The sequence below is a fragment of the Pseudorca crassidens genome, chromosome 2 (assembly GCF_039906515.1).
Source record: "Pseudorca crassidens isolate mPseCra1 chromosome 2, mPseCra1.hap1, whole genome shotgun sequence".
NCBI classification, from domain to species: Eukaryota; Metazoa; Chordata; class Mammalia; order Artiodactyla; family Delphinidae; genus Pseudorca; species Pseudorca crassidens.
Window position 1 is genome coordinate 108,527,892 of NC_090297.1, and position 17,218 is coordinate 108,545,109.

At 43.7% G+C, this 17,218-nt stretch overlaps 1 protein-coding gene across 3 annotated transcripts in view; it reads left to right on the plus strand.

Moving 5' to 3' along the window:
- The window catches only part of PIP5K1A (phosphatidylinositol-4-phosphate 5-kinase type 1 alpha), a 45,714-nt gene extending 32,565 nt beyond the window's left edge, over positions 1-13,149 (plus strand). For 2 of the 3 annotated variants that reach the window (XM_067727734.1, XM_067727735.1), the window contains 9 exons: positions 556-855; positions 3,455-3,660; positions 5,355-5,438; positions 6,247-6,295; positions 6,500-6,584; positions 7,648-7,794; positions 7,991-8,120; positions 10,961-11,009; positions 11,259-13,149. In XM_067727734.1, the coding sequence (XP_067583835.1) occupies positions 556-855; positions 3,455-3,660; positions 5,355-5,438; positions 6,247-6,295; positions 6,500-6,584; positions 7,648-7,794; positions 7,991-8,120; positions 10,961-11,009; positions 11,259-11,261 (1,053 nt within the window). In that variant the 3' untranslated portion in view covers positions 11,262-13,149. The remainder of the gene's footprint in view (positions 1-555; positions 856-3,454; positions 3,661-5,354; positions 5,439-6,246; positions 6,296-6,499; positions 6,585-7,647; positions 7,795-7,990; positions 8,121-10,960; positions 11,010-11,258) is intronic. The other variant, XM_067727736.1, reaches the window with a different exon arrangement.
- Positions 13,150-17,218: the final 4,069 nt, after the last annotated feature.

The following is a 17,218-nucleotide window of genomic DNA, read 5'->3' on the forward strand; positions in this document are numbered from 1 at the left end:
TGATGGTTTCCTTTGCTGTGCAAAAGCTTCTAAGTTTAATTAGGTCCCATTTGTTTATTTTTGTTTTTTTTCAATGATGATTCTGCTTTCCATTCTTAGTCCAGCTCCTAGAGTAGAGTATGAGGTTGGTTACTTCCCTTGATAATACTGTATTTTTTCTTACTCTGACTGATACCTCTTGGAGGTTCTGGAGAAGTTAGGGAACTCTTCTTTGCCTCCTTTCATACTCACAAGAATATACTATACAGAAGGCTAAGCATTAAGTCATTTTCAGTGCTGTCTTCTCTTAAACCTCTCTGAAGGAATATGTTCATCATATGTTTAGTATCCTGACTGCTTACTGTATTGTAGGCCTTCCACTCGGCTTGGTGGTGAGCTCATTATTGAGATAGATACATTGGGAAATTTTAAACAAATGTAATGTGGGCTTATGGGCAGATTGTATCTGAATCCCATGTAACAGACAAAGGAAGGGGGGTGACAGCTTTTGCCCTTGAGTTTTATTGAAAATCAGCTAATTTGCTCTTCTACTTCTTTTTACTTTCTTGTCCTCAGAACCTCAACCAGAACCCTCGGACTTTGCTGCCTAAGTTCTATGGACTGTACTGTGTGCAGGCAGGTGGTAAGAACATTCGAATTGTGGTGATGAACAATCTCTTACCACGGTCAGTCAAGATGCATATCAAATATGACCTCAAGGGCTCAACCTACAAAAGGCGGGCTTCCCAAAAAGAGCGAGAGAAACCTCTCCCCACCCTTAAAGACCTGGACTTCTTACAAGACATCCCTGATGGTCTCTTTTTGGATGCTGATATGTACAATGCTCTGTGCAAGACCCTGCAGCGCGACTGTTTGGTGAGTTTGTCACATTTCCTTCTCTCTCAGGCACCAGAAATCTCAGTCTGTAAAACAGCTTGGTCGTTCTTAGGCATCTAATCTGTGGGAGATGGGACTCTGTTCCTTAGCTCCATCTGTGCCAGACTTCATTTAAAATAACTTTTATATTAGATCCTTTATGCCTTTACATTTTTACTTTCTCCCCGTTTGTCTAACTCCCCTCCCGTCTTTTTTTTCTCTACCTGCTACCTGTCCTGGGCCTCATAAGCATACATTCTCCTTATTTTCATACCAGCACCATCATGGCTCAGTTTTTGATCCTGTCTGCCAAATCCAAATTTATATCTTAGAAGCTGAGTGCTGCTGAAAAAAATCACACAATACTGGCATCTCTACAGATTTATGATATCCACCCCTACCTGGGCCCTCAGTATTCCTCATCAATCCATTTCCTGTTCCTCCCAGAGATTGCACATGATTGGCACTCTCTTCAAACAGGTTTCTGACTCTCATCCCCCCAGCCTTGTTTCTCAACAAACTACCTCAACTTTCTATTCTGTACCATCCCTTTGTCCTGCCCCCATCATCACTTTATAAATGGATCTACACTTAACCATCCTTAATCTATATTTTCTTCCCAACTTGGTCGATTATTCCAGGTCAGTCCCTTTTGTGACCTAGATCCATTTCCTCCTGTTTCTCTAGGATACTGCTTCATCACTTACTTCCTTTCCCACCTCTGGCTTCAGCCTCAACTGACTATTTTCTATCTATATACAAACAAGTTTATCTCTTTTTTATTTTAAGATTAAGAGAATGTCTTTCAATGTCTTCATTTAATGATGCCTCCATTTCTCTTTTCCCTTTCTCTTCTCCTATTCCTACCTCAACCCACCGTGTCCTGGCTTTTGCTCTCACCACTTCAATTGAACTGCTCTCTCCAATGACCACGTAGATGCCGAATAGAGAGTACTTCTCAGTCCTTCCTTGAATTTTCTGCAGTGTTTGACAGTTGATTGATTCCACTTTCTTTTTTTTTTGTTTTTTTTGCGGTACGCGGGCCTCTCACTGCTGTGGCCTCTCCCGTTGCGGAGCGCAGGCTCAGCGGCCATGGCTCATGGGCCCAGCCGCTCCGCGGCATGTGGGATCTTCCCGGACCGGCGCACGAACCCGTGTCCCCTGCATTGGCAGGTGGACTCTCAACCACTGCACCACCAGAGAAGCCCTGATTCCACTTTCTTAACATCTGTTGGTTTTTGTGACATCTTTCCCTACTGATTTTTCCACCCTTTTTTTTTTTTTTTTTTGGCAAACTGCTTTTGTAGGATTGTCATCTTCTATTCAGTCCATGATGTTATCCATCCTTGCCTTTCTTTGCTTACTCTGCATCTACTTCCAGGATAATGCCTATTTTAGTTTGGCTCTTTTGGTTGTGAGGACTGGAGACTTGGTGGAGCAGAGAGGTTTTTCAAACCACACATAAGAATCAGTCCTGGGCTTCCCTGGTGGCTCAGTAGTTGAGAGTCCGCCTGCCGATGCAGGGGACACAGGTTTGTGCCCCGGTATGGGAAGATCCCACATACCGCGGAGTGGCTGGGCCCGTTAGCCACGGCCTCTGGGCCTGTGCGTCGGAGCCTGTGCTCCACGGCGGGAGAGGCCAAGAATCAGTCCTGAACTCTCTTTATCCCTTACTCTATCCACCTACCAAAACCCCCAAAGTGAGCTGCTGGAACTGGTGGAAATATACAAGGTTGAGAACTGTAGGAGACAATCCAGGCTCCTTAATATGACACATCAGACCTGTCATTGTCTTGCCCCTACCATCCTCTCTCTCGTGCCAAACACCTAGCCTTTGCATTTTATGTTCTAGCAACACCAAATTATACCTCCCTGCATGTAGCCTGCTGTTTCATGCTTCCAGGCCTTGGCATTCTTCTTTCCTTCCTTTATTTACTTGCATTTATTTTCTCTCTAATCGATCCCTCATAAACCTATTTATGTATGTCTCTGTAGTATTCCTCAATCATGTATGCACTTGCATTGTTACACATAGTAGACTGTATTGTTTTTATTTTTACATTAGTTTCCCTTTCTAAATTATAATATCCATGAGGACAGAAGCTCTCTTACGTATCTTTGTATCCACATAAGCAGGCACAGTGCCTACAGATGGTAAGGATTCAGCAAATAATGAACTGAAGTGAAGCTGGCCATATAAGGACCTGCCACAGATCTGCTCTGTCACAAAGTTTACTTTTACCAGACCCTCCTTGTGGATTTTTTAGAGCTCAAATATGTGTTTCTTCTTTCATTGAGAATATAATGCTCTTTTCATGAAGAGATACAAGGAAAGAACAAACAAAGAGGATCTTGTGGGCTAGGCCGTGGCCTAATTTGTATGTACTCTGGTGAAGGAAAGCTGAAGGGATATCAGTGAAGGGTGACCAGAGGAGGTCAATGTACTGTTCTCCAAGGAGTAGGAGGAGCAAAGGCTGATCCTGTGGTTATAGCTCTGGAGGTTCGCTATCAAAAACAGTTAGATCAGGAAAGCTGTGAGATCCTGAAAAAAGATTCTCATACCTCCCAAGGCTCAGATCATGTTTTTTCCTTCCATTAGGTGCTGCAGAGCTTCAAGATAATGGACTATAGCCTCCTGGTGTCAATCCATAACATAGATTATGCACAACGAGAGCCTTTAGGCAATGAAGCACAATATTCAACTGACACTCGCAGACCAGCCCCCCAAAAGGCTCTCTATTCCACAGCCATGGAATCTATCCAGGGCGAGGCTCGACGAGGTGGCACCATGGAGACTGAGGACCAGTGAGTGGACTCGGGCGCTGGGAAGGAGTGCATAGGCTCAGAGCACTTTTTCTTGAGGGAGGGACGCAGCTTCTGAGAAGGAGTAGCCTTTATTCAGTAGTTAAGTCAATAGCTTTAATGCTTACAGAACTATAGGATGAGCTTTCCTAAGAATGTAAAAGGAAAGGAAGATGTCTTAAATTTGGGATTTGTACATCTGGGAAGGAGAACTATTCAAAATTAAGAGACTTTTTTTTTTGGAATTTTAAAAATTTATTTATTTATTTATTTATTTTAAAACAAACATATAATTTCTTTTTTTTGTTATTTTATTTTATTTTTATTTTATTTATTTTTTATTTTTGGTTGCACCGAGTCTCAGTTGTGGCAGGCAGGTCCTGAGTTGCAGCTTGATGGCTCCTTAGTTGCGGTTCACTGGCTCCTTTAGTTGCGGCACGTGTGCTCCTTAGTTGCGGCTGGTGGGCTCCTTAGTTTTGGCATGCAAACTCTTAGTTGAGGCATGCATGTGGGATCTAGTTCCCTGACCAGGGATCGAACCCACGTCCTCTGCATTGGAAGGCAGATTCTTAACCACTGTGCCACCAGGGAAGTCCCAAGACTTTTTTTTTTTAATTTTTGGCTGCGTTTGGTCTTCGTTGCTGCGTGCAGGCTTTCTCTACTTGCGGCGAATGGGGGCTACTCTTCGTTGCGGTGCACAGGCTTCTCATTGCGGTGGCTTCTCTTGTTGCGGAGCACCGGCTCTAGGTGTGTGGGCTTCAGTAGTTGCAGCACGCAGGCTCAGTAGTTGCGGCATGCGGGCCCCTAGAATGCATGGGCCTCAGTAGTTGTGGCACGTGGGCTCAGTAGTTGTGGCTCATGGGCTCTAGAGTGTAAGCTCAGTAGTTGTGGCACATGGGCTTAGTTGCTCCGCAGCATGTGGGATCTTCCCAGACTAGGGATCGAACCCATGTTCCCTGCATTGGCAGGCAGTTTCTTAACTACTGTGCCACCAGGGAAGTCCAAGACTTTTTAAAAAATGTTCACTCAGAGTCTTAGATGCACGCCTGCAAATTATATTAGAACTTCATCAAAAACAATTTATTATAGACTTCTTTATGGAAGGCGTCTTTGTTACCATCATGGATCAAGGAAGTGTAGTTACTAAAGTATCAAATGTCTTTTAAGTGGTTTCATTTTAAAGTATTCTTTACCATGACTCTCCAGAAGAGTGTCTCAGTGGGCATAAATTAAAATATGAAAGTACTGGGGAGGAATTCCTGGGCGGTCCAGTGGTTAGGACTTCGTGCTTTCACTGCCGAGAGCCCCGGTTCGATCCCTGATCAGGGAACTAAGATCCCACAAGCCTTGCAGCGCAGCCAAAAAAAAAAAAAAAAAGAGTAGAGTACTAAGAAAGTTTAGAGTTAATTGGGAGAGTATTCCTAAAATTGCTGAGTAGGGGTGATTTTTAGATTCTCTTCCATGGATTTGGGGTGGGAGAGGCAGGCAGGTGAGATTTGGAGAGAAAGAGGTTACAATACATAAGCCAAAGTTGGTGGGGCTGGGCGAAGTCTCTTGCTCTTCCCCAGCTTATGGAAGATGGGACTTCTAACTATGCTTAGGTCTCAGTTACATGTCCTGATCTGATTTGAGGTTAGCAGAAGCCTCTGCCTGCTAGACAAAAGATTTTCTTACTCTTTCCTTCTTGTCTTCCCCAGTATGGGTGGCATCCCGGCCCGGAATAGTAAAGGGGAAAGGCTGCTGCTTTATATTGGGATCATTGACATTCTTCAATCTTACAGGTGAGGAGCATATAGATCCTAGGGGTAGAGTGGATGTGGATTTACTCACATAGCTGTTTTAGATGGGTGTCACCAAATTCTTCCTGAAGCAAGAAGAGTAAGTTGCAGTCTGGCTGCTTGCTTCATTGGGTTTCAGATGGTTTTTTATTTCCTGATTATGCCTGTCTGTTGGCTTCCTTATCCCACCATCTCCCCAAACATAGCATACACCTCTGTGGAAAGCTGAGTCAGTCCTTAGAAGCACCAGGGTAGAAACGCCATCTCTCTGGCTTTTTGTGGAAGACCTGTGAGATGAGTCATACTCCACATTAGGATACAGCTGGAAACACATCCCTCCTTTCCATGGAGGAAAAACAAGAGGATCACTGTGTTCTGTGAAAAGCATTAGCCTGTGGAATTCAGGCAGTGGTGTGGTAGTGAAGGAAGAGCTGGAAATGTTAGACCCCAGTTTTGCTCCTGTAAGGTTTCAGGTACTAATGAGGACTGGACAGTACTTGACCCCCTTCCAGGTTTGCCCATCTGTCCCTCCAGCTCCCCTTTTACAATAAATATTCTTGTCCCTGACTTGCCGGGACATATTAACTACCCCTTTCTGAGGGGGGCAATAATCGACTTATCTAGAAACAGCTTCGATCTCCATGTGGAATAAGCACTACCTTGTCTGTTCTTTGGAAAGCCAGCATAATAGTGGGGGTGCTTTCCCGGTCTCTCTCTTTGCTACTGCGATTGCTCTTTTAACTCTGTAAAGTAGAAAACTATAAGGTCATTCGTTTAATGTTGAATGCATGATATACATTTTTCTTGTCAGGTTTGTTAAGAAGTTGGAGCACTCTTGGAAAGCTCTGGTACATGATGGGGTGAGTAGCAGTCAGCTAGAGGCTCTCCTCTTTCTGCCTCTCTCACTTCTGATTTGCCCCCTCAGTTTCCTCTTACCTTATTTCATTTGTGGGTTCTACCCTTCTGCTAGGCTCTCATCCTAGGGAAAAATGGCCCTTGGACCAGAGATCCTCTTGCTGGGCCTCCTCCTCTCTAACTCTGCAGCCATCTCTTTTGCTCTGCAGGACACCGTATCAGTGCATCGCCCAAGCTTCTACGCCGAACGGTTCCAGCGCTTCATGTGCACTACAGTGTTCAAGAAGATCCTCTGTAAGTGGCTTCTACCAGATGACCCTCCAATGGCTCCCTTACTTCAAGAGATGGGGGGCAGGACACCTCTGTCAGGGAACTGCCAAAGCCAGAGGCTTCTCCTACTCTACCCACATCCCGTGAGAGCTGCTGCCCATCCTTATGTCGGTCACTTTGTCTGTCTCAGTTGTTTCCAAGTTGCTGCTTTCCCCCTGGCAATCCCTACATGTGTCATTGAGGGGAGGGGCATTTCTGAGAAATTGGTGGGGTTGTAAAAATGTTTAGTTGCGGGTGTAGGACCCATGCCACAGGCTGAGATAGGCGAAGCTGGACTTTTATGGTCAGAGATAGGCAAGAATATTACCATATCCCCAAGGCCAGGAAGTTCTTAGATTAGGATCATAAGGTTGGAGAAGCACTTACTCATTTCTGCTTAGCAGGTGTTCTTAGTCTCTTCCCTCAACTTTCTTGGTTGGGAAGTGCCAATGTTCTTCTTTCCAAACCTTTCACGCTGCTGCCACTGGCAGATTCCAGCTCCTCCTTCCCATCTCTGTCTCCTCATCATAGGCATCAGTTGTCCCTCGGTGAGGCAGAGCGGACTTAGGCATGCCAAACAGTCTTAAGAAACATGGAAAAATCCTTTCAAAGTCTTTTCAAAGTGATATATAAACAAGTGTAAAGTATCACCATCGTGCTGTGTGTGTAAGTGCTACAGGGATATAGAGTGAAAGGGTCATCTTTGTCTGGTTTAACTGAAGGATACTATTAAAGAACAAAGGAATTACAGAATAGGATACATGTCATCAGGCGGAAGCAAAGCCATTGAGGTTGCTTGTAGGAGGGGAGAGATATGTGTCTCCTTTCCTCTAGGTTCTCTGCTTCTTTTCCAAAGTGAAGTGGACTGAGATGCCCCCTCCTCTGAAGAGTAGTTCATAGAGCCCATCTTTGTTGACATTAACCCCTTTTCCTGCTTTGCAGAGGAACAACTTTGGGTTTGTGTTGGGGACGCTAGCAAGTTGTATCTATGTCTTGGTGACGGTTTCCGAGGTGGGTGCTAAGTAGGCTCTCTCTTTCCCTTTTGAAGTGAAGCCCTCTCCTTCCAAAAAGTTTCGGTCTGGCTCATCTTTCTCTCGGCGAGCAGGCCCCAGCGGCAACTCCTGCGTAACTTACCAGCCATCGGTCTCTGGGGAACACAAGGCACAAGTGACAACAAAGGCGGAAGTGGAGCCAGGTCAGCGCCAGGGTTGGGGTCCCCGTGTGATGGGGCACTCCCTCCCTTCCTTCTGAGTCCTTGTCTGCTTAGGACCTCTACTCCCCGTTCCTGTCCATGAAAATCCAAGTTTGCTACATATTTTTTCCTATATTTTCCCCACCCCCTTTTCTCTTCTTTTTTATTTATTGATTTTCTTCCCCTTTCTTTTTTCCAGGCGTCCACTTCGGTCGTCCTGATGTTTTACCTCAGACTCCACCTTTAGAGAAAATCAGTGAGGTCTCGACTATTCCTGACCCCTATTTCTCACCTGTAGTTGGAGAGACTTTGCAAATGCTAACTACAAGGTTGGTTCCTTGGCCCCTTTCTCCATGTAATCTTCTCATCTCTCTCTTCAGGTCCTTGAGAACCTCCATAATTCTGTTTTTTTCCAGAGACTATTGTTTGTCTTTTGCTCTTCACTAGATTTTTGCATGTTCATCTTCCTAAGAGCTCATCTTTAGTGATTTGGAAAAGTGTATCAACATCTCTGCATTTTTAGGGGGTGGTGGGAAGTCTTTATGTACAGACTTTTCTGGTATTCAATCAAAATACCCCAACTAATGCTTCATCTCCCGGTGAGTTAAGTGAGAATTCTTAGCTTAGGATTTAAGGCTGGAAAGATTCCCAGGCACTGAAGACAGTGAACAGTTAACCTTTCAAAAGGATCCAGTGTAAAGATTGTGATTTAATTTTTTGTTTTTGGTGTGTTAATCATCTCATTACATCATAATATATTACCCCAGAACTTAGTGACTTAAAATAACAAACATATATCATAGTTTCTGTGAGTTAGAAATCTGGGTGCAGCTTAACTGGGTCCTCTGGCTCAAGGTCTTTCATGATAGTGAAGCTCTTTGTCCAGGGCTAGGCTCATCTGAAGGCTCAACTGAGAGGCTTCACTTCTAAGCTCATTTATGTGGTTTTTGACAGGATTCAGTTTCTGGTGAGTTGCTGGACTGAGGGTTTTGTTTCTTGCTGACTGTTTTCTGCGGGCCTCCCTCAGTTCTTTGCCACATGAGCCCCTCCATAGGACAACTAAGAACATGGCAGCTTGCTTCCCTTAGCATGAGCAAGTGACAGTGCATGCACCTAAGCAGAAGCCACAGTCTTTCATAACCAAGTCTCCTATTCTGCATTCTAGTCACTTAATCTAGCCCACACTTGAGGAATGAATTACCTAAGAGTGTATCAGGAAGCAGCGATCACTGTGGACTGTGAAACTAAAGAGACAGGCTATCTTCTCCCCACACACCCAGCATACAATGATGAGACAAACAATAGATAATCTCTTCACACATTCCTATATAAAAAAGGGAGAATGGGAGGCACAGAGGAGTCTGATCCATAGCTAGTCTAAACCCCAGCAAATGTTGGAGTTTCTTTTATCAGGTCTCAAAGCATGAGAATAATTCGTGGCTCTTGGCTCTACCTTTGGGACTCTTGGTTTTGCCTTTTGAGTCTTCCTTTTTCATGAAAACTACAATGTGTTTGCAGCTGAGTAATTTTCTCAGCCTGCTTCTTGCCAGAATTTTGGGGATCCAGTGGTCTCTTTTCATTGTGTACTATTTCTGTCCCTTTCAGTCCAAGCAGGACAGTGTTTCTGCTGCTATAATACCCTCAAAGATTTTGTGGGCCTCCTATGAATCTCATTGGGATTCACGCTATTAGACAGAAGCCACAAATACCTTCTTGATAAGCTCTATGCTTCTTAGAGATCCTGTTAAGTTGAGAGGATCTGAGAGACATACCCTTAATCTTTTGAATCACCTTTTGTATGACTGAATAGTACTTTGAGTTCTTAACAGATGTTTTACAGTCATACCCTTGGCTTCATCTGTAGACCACATTTTCCTGGCAGTGCCTTAGATTTTATCCATTTCTTAATTTTAGCATTATTTGCTATCTGGAGAGGCTCAGAATTTTCAAAACCATCAAGTCTTGGCTTCCTTTTGTTTAATAGTCCTCCCCTGAACTTACTTTTCTTCTCTCATATTTTAACTATAAGCGTTAAGAAGAAACCAGGTGGCACCTTCAGCACTTGGTTTAGAAATCTCCTTAGCCAGATCACCCAGTTCATGAGGCACGTATTTTACTTTTCACATAACTGTAGGTGACATTGTTGCTAAACTTTGTTTCACTACATTGCAAAGATCCCCTTTCCTTCAATTTTTAATAAGATTTTTTTCACTTTAAGCCCTTACTGGCAATCCCCTTAAAGTCCAGAATTCTACAGTATATTCAGGGCACTTTTAAACTTTCACTAAAACTGTCCTCAAACCCAGTTCCCTCTTCCAGAGCCACTTCCACATTTTAGATTTTTATTACAGCAGTACTTCACTTCCAGGTACAAAAATATCTATTGTGTAACAAATTACCCCAAATTTTAGCAGCTAAAAACAACAAACATTATTATCTCAGATATAATGTAGCTTAAGAATCTGGGTGTAGCTTAGCTGGGTGCCTTTGGCTTAAAGTCTCTCAGGAGGTGAAGCTAGTAGCCAGCAGTGTGGTCTCATCTGAAGGCTCGCCCAGGGGAGGATCAGCTTCCAAGCTTATCTATGTGGTTGTTGGCAGGATTCAGTTTCTTGTAGGCTATTGGGATAAGGGCTCAGTTCTTTGTTGGCTGTTGGCCAGTTCCCTCAGTTCCTTGTCACATGGTCCTTTCCATAAGGCAGCTCACTGCATGGCAGCTAGCTTCCTCAGAGCAAACAAGTGAGAGAGCAGGTACCCAAGAGGAAGCTATAGTCTTTTTGTAGCCTAATCTCAGAATTGACTTTACATCTCCTGTGGTGCATTCTGTTCACTAGAAGAAAGTCACTAAGTTCAGCCCACACTCAAGAGGAGAAAATTACACAATGGCATGACTATCAGATGGCAGTGTTCATTGGGTGCCTACCACACCTGGGGATTGAAGAAGGTAGAGGAGGGTGTTAGGAAATATTTTATAGAAGTCAAGACAAAAAAGTAAATAGTTAATTAAAACAATGTGCTTCCAAATCTGGTAGCTTCTTAGCCCCGTCTTTTTGAATCCTAAATTGATTCCCAATGAAATGGAGAAGTAGTATGAGATTTGACCTGAGAGTCCCTTTTCTCATTTATTTACTAATTCTTCTTTCTGCCTCCATTTTTTCCCCCCTCCTGTTAGCTCAACCCTCTTGGAAAAGCATGAAGTTCCAGAGTCAGAGTTCATCCATGTAAGTGTCTGGGATGTGGGGGAGGTGGATGCTTTGGAAGGGTATAAAGAGCATCACTGATGGAGTGGAGCAGCAACATAATTGACAGGGTTAGGGGGACTGGGCGCCCCCCTAAATCTTACTTAAAAAAATTTTTTTTCTGATACCTTGTACTTGGAAGCTGAGACTGAACTAGAAGGAAACTTGAATTCCTTTCCTGCCTCATCTCATACTGCACATCCTTAACTTTAAACCCTTTCCCTTTTCCAGTGAACAAAAATCCTCAGAAGACTTGGAGCAAGATTCTACCATCTCTGTGATCCCAAGATGTCAGCCCTTGACCCAGCAATGCTGAGTTTTCTTTTACTTGGTCATCAAAAAAAGTGTAATGGAGGCTAAGGGAGCTCTCCGTCTCCTCCCTGAAGAAGAACCTCTTCTACTTCGCCTTCCTCATGAATGGACATTAGTGCCTCGGACAGTTGAGGACGGCGGCATCCTCTCTACTCCTGAGCTGGGTGGCACAGGTTTTCTACTAGCCAGCCTTCCTTCCACAACTGAATTGTTTTCAAACCCCCATTCTTCCTGTTGGAAGTGGGGTTGTTGGACTTGGTGGTTTTCTTCCCCCTCATCTACCTTTCACCAGGAGCTGGACTCTTAATTTCCTCAGGACAGACTGGCTGGTACATTATCCCAACCTTAGCTCTTTTTCTGTGGAAGAAGACCCCTGTACTCTTTTTTTTTTTTTTTTTTTTTTTTTTTTTTTTTTTTGCGGTGTGCAGGCCTCTCACTGCTATGGCCTCTCCTGTTTCAGAGCACAGGCTCCGGACGTGCAGGCTCAGCGGCCATGGCTCACGGGCCCAGCCGCTCCGTGGCATGCGGGATCCTCCCGGAGCAGGGCACAAACCTGTGTCCCTCGCATCAGCAGGCGGACTCCCAACCACTGCGCCACCAGGGAAGCCCGTCCACCCTGTAATCTTTGTAAAGGTGTTTTGGGGGGTAAGGGTGTTTAACCACCTCCCAGCCGCCTTCTTTTGGTTCCTTAAAAAAGGAAAAGAAAAATAGCACACAATTTCAAGCCAGACAGTTTCAGATCAGAACTCTGTAAGTATTGGTGAGATGCATATTCATAGGGTTCCCTCAGAAGAGCCCTGGTGTTTGAGAAACAGAAGCTGCTCTGCCAGGAGCAGCTCCTCTTTAACTCCTCCTCTCTTAATGAATTTCTGAAAGCTGAAGGAATGGAGAGAGTGGGACATGGGGTAATCTTTACCCCTTTTGTTAAACAGTGGGGCAGTCATAGGGGTAAAAGGTCAGAACCCTTCCTAGGCAGGACCCTACTCACGGCCAGGCCATAATGATTATTACTGTTTTGCAATTTGAAATGTATTGTGCTTGTTTTTCTAAATATGAAGACTTATCAAATGAATTTTAGATTCTTCTCCAAAGGAGATTTCTTCCTTGCTCTTACCACCTTTTCCAACAGCGTTCTGCTGTTCATGGAGCTGAGATGGAGAAGGGGACACCTGTGTCTGTTTAACAGGTAGTCCATAACTGTGAGGCTAGAGAATATTCTCTTAAACTCATGGAGAGCCAGCAGATTCTTGCCTTAGTGAGGTCATTGCTGTGCCACATGCCCTGCCACCTCTCTTCATGCAGAGAACGTGGAAACGGGCTGTGTAATCCCTCTCCTCCCCATGTTCTCCATCTGATCCTCCTCCCCCCTGTCAGGGGAAGAAGGGGGCCTGGCATCTCAGGCAGATTGTTGAATCCCCATCCTGTCCCCTCTCCATCCCACCCTGCCTTGATAGTAGGTTAGCTCATACCCCGAGTAACTGTCTATATTAGACACCCCCAGCCAGTTTCTGGCTGCCTGTCTTTGCTGCCATGTTCTTTTTTACAAGAAGAAAAGAAACAATTCTTGCTATTTTTTTTTCATAATTTACTATTTATGATGTATTTAAGTGTTTTATTCAGGACAGAGTTCTGTAGGGGGTGGGAGGGAATATTTGAGGGAGGCTGGGTCTTAGGGAAGGGAATGGGGAATCAACATTTTTATGAAGTGTCACTATTTGCCTCTACTTTGTATTGTTCAGAAATGGCAAATACAATATAAAAGTGATAAATACCTGGTTTTAATGTATTAAACTTTCATCAGTTATTTAGACTTCTTGCTTCTTCCTGGTTCTTTTTCATATACCATCTGCTCCACCCTCCTACCTCAGGCTCAGTTTTGTTCATGTTACCCTGAACAAATGCATCCTTTCCAGTTTTCCTCACTCCAATTTCAGTCTAACTCAGGCTGAGAGAAATGGCTTCATTCATTACCTTCTGGTCACCTCCTCCCTCTTAACAACTTACACTTGACAAGGAAAAGCTGTGAATGAATAGGAAGGGAATTAATGTGGGTCTATTGCCTAGGGATTTGGGGACCCATAGCTCAAAATTCTACTCAGGTTTAGGAGGAAAGGAGAGGGACAGTGGGAAAAGCAAGCTTGAGGTTGGTTGGCCCTAGGATTCTCTGCCTTTCCTTCCCTTGACCTGGCCCCAGGGTGTCACTCCTAGAAAAGCATAGAGACTGCTTTCCTCAGCTATGTGTTTTTCTCTTCTGTGAGGTTGAGCTTAGGCTATTTTACTGGAATGGGAAACTAGACAAAAGGGGATGTTCTAAGGCGGTGGGGGAGATTTGGAGAGAAACAAACTAAAAAATGTTCCTTTCCACACCACTATTCCCTACCTTGTTAAGGTCATTCTACAAATATTTATGCAGCAGCTAATGAGCAAGAGCCATGAATGCACTGGGCAGTTGAAGGTCAAAAGAAGTAATTGACCTTCAAGGGTTTATAGTGTCCAGGAGGAGCACACACATACGTGCACACAAAAACAACATGTTAGATGTGATACAGTTAAGGATTTCAGTTCTCTGAAAGAATGATACAGCATATAAAGGTCAAAGAAGATGAGAGATTATTGTGGGCCTGAAGTGTTGGGGAAAGTTTCACTTGAGCACAAGGGCCTAGAGGTATGAGAATGATCTGTTCTAGAGAACAAGGAAGAGATCATGGTGAAAGCAATGGTGGAGGGAGACCTGAGTGAGAATATTGGAATAAGTATAGGTGGAGGCAACACTGGAAACCTGACTGATAAAAGCTGAGGGATTTTTATTTTAAACTAGGCAATGGGGAAGGATAGAACGTTTTTGTCCGTAAGTGGGACATGATCAAAACAAAATTCCGAAACTAATCTGTTGACAAAGTTCTATCACAGTGGATAGAAAAAGCAGACAGTTTAGATTGTAATAATTTAGGTGTGAGGTGATGTGCGTCTAGGATGATGGTGGTATCAACTGGAGAGGAAGGGAGAGAATTGTGATGGTAATAAAAAGGAAAACAACTTTATGATAGAACAAGTAATTGGAATAAAGGAGGAATTGGGTATTCTCAAAGTTTTGAATTTGAGTTTAAGCCACAGGCTCAGCCCTCCTTTAGGCTGGGTAAGGAGAAGACTTCTTCCCAAAAAGGAATTGAATCTGAACATGTGGTAGGGAAAAAATGATCTTTCTGCTACCCTTACCTCATCACTCTTTTTAAAAACAAAAAAAACAAACATCTTTATTGGAGTATAATTGCTTTACAATGGTGTATTAGTTTCTGCTTTATAACAAAGTGAATCAGTTATACATATACATATATCCCCATATCTCTTTCTTCTTGCATCTCCCTCCCTCCCACCCTCCCTATCCCACCCCTCTAGGTAGTCACAAAGCACCAAGCTGATCTCCCTGTGCTATGTGGCTGCTTCCCACTAGCTATCGATTTTACATTTGGTAGTGTGTGTATGTCCATGCCACTCTCTCACTTTGTCCCAGCTTACCCTGCCCCCTCCCACTGTCCTCAGGTCCATTCTCTAGTACGTCTGCGTCTTTATTCCTGTCCTGCCCCTAGGTTCTTCATAACCATTTTTTTTTTTTAGATTCCATATATATGTGTTAGCATAAGGTATTTGTTTTTCTCTTTCTGACTGACTTCACTCTGTATGACAGACTCTAGGTCCATCCATCTCACTACAAATAAATCAATTTTGTTTCTTTTTATGGCTGAGTAATATTCCATTGTATATGTGCCACATCTTTATCCATTCATCTGTTGATGGACACTTAGGTTGCTTCCATGTCCTGGCTATTGTAAATAGAGCCGCAGTGAACATTGTGGTACATGACTCTTTTTGAATTATGGCTTTCTCAGTAGTGGGATTGCTGGGTCGTATGGTAGTTCTATTTTTAGATTTTTAAGGAACCTCCATACTGTTCTTCATAGTGGCTGTATCAATTTACATTCCCACCAACTGTGCAAGAGAGTTTCCTTTTCTCCACACCCTCTCCAGCATTTATTGTTTCTAGATTTTTTAATGATGGCCATTCTGACTGGTGTGAGGTGATACCTCATTGTAGTTTTTTTTTTTTGCTTTTTTTTTTGTTTGTTTTTTTGTTTTTTTTAACCGGTATACAGGCCTCTCACTGTTGTGGCCTCTCCTGTTGCGGAGCAGAGGCTCCGGACACGCAGGCTCAGCAGCCATGGCTCACGGGCCCAGCCGCTTCACGGCATGTGGGATCTTCCTGGACTGGGGCGCGAACCCATGTCCCCTGCATCGGCAGGCGGACTCTCAACCACTGCGCCACCAGGGAAGCCCCCCTCATTGTAGTTTTGATTTGCATTTCTCTAATGATTAGTGATGTTGAGCATCCTTTCATGTGTTTGTTGGTAATATAGATATCTTCTTTGGAGAAATGTCTATTTAGGTCTTCTGCCCATTTTTGGATTGGGTTGTTCGTTTTTTTTATATTGAGCTGCATGAGCTGTTCGTAAATTTTGGAGATTAATCCCTTGTCAGTTGCTTCATTTGCAAATATTTTCTCCCATTCTGAGGGTTGTCTTTTCGTCTTGTTTATGTTTTCCTTTGCTGTGCAAAAACTGACCCTGAATAGCCAAAGCAATCTTGAGAAAGAAAAACAGAGCTGGAGGAATCAGGCTCCCTGACTTCAGACTATACTACAAAGCTACAGTAATTAAGACAGTATGGTACTGGCACAAAAACAGAAATATAGATCAATGGAACAGGATAGAAAGCCCAGAGATAAACCCACGCACATATGGTCACCTTGTTTTTGATAAAGGAGGCAAGAATATACAATGGAGCAAAGACAGCCTCTTTAATCGGTGGTGCTGGGAAAACTGGACAGCTACATGTAAAAGAATGAAATTAGAACACTCCCTAACACCATACACAAAAGTAAACTCAAAATGGATTAAAGACCTAAATGTAAGGCCAGACACTATAAAACTCTTAGAGGAAAACATAGGCAGAACACTATGACATAAATCACAGCAAGATCCTTTTGACCCACCACCTAGAGAAATGGAAATAAAAACAAAAATAAACCAATGGGACCTAATGAAACTTAAAAGCTTTTGCATACCTCGTCACCCTTCAACATACTCAGGCAGCTGCTGAGTGGGTGCACTAGATGGTCAGAGGGTCCCTCTAGTGGTGGGTAGCAGCTACCACTTATTCTGCAGCTGTACCCTGCCATCTGTATTCAGATGCAAGTAGGGCCTGTTGCAAAAATGAGGGAAATCAAAACCATAGGATTATAAAGCTGGAAATCCTGGTCTAATGTTTTACTCTTAAGCATGTCAATCTCAGCTATTCTGAAAGTTATTTACCGCAGTTGGAGTCTCATTCACTCTTTAAACAAAGATTAGCCAGTTAAAATAGATTTCAGATTATCCTCTTCATTCTTGGGAATTCCCTGGTGGTCCAGGTTTAAGACTCTGCGCTTCCACTGCAGGGGGCCCGGGTTTGATCCCTTGTTGGGGAACTAAGATATCGCAAGCTGCATGGCACAGCCAAAAAAAATAAAGGGGCGTCTTGTTTTTAAAGGAAAAAAAAAAGCTGTTCATTCTTTAGTTTTTCAAAGACACAAAAACAGTTCAATATCATCTCCTGTAAAATTACTTCTTAAAAGTTCATTAAAGAGCATGAGTTATTTCTAATTTCTCCTCTTTTTTTTTTTTTTTTTTTTGCGGTACGCGGGCCTCTCACTGTTGTGGCCTCTCCCGTTGCGGAGCACAGGCTCCGGACGCGCAGGCTCAGCGGCCATGGCTCACGGGCCCAGCTGCTCCGCAGCATGTGGGATCTTCCCGGACCGGGGCACGAACCCGTGTCCCCTGCATCGG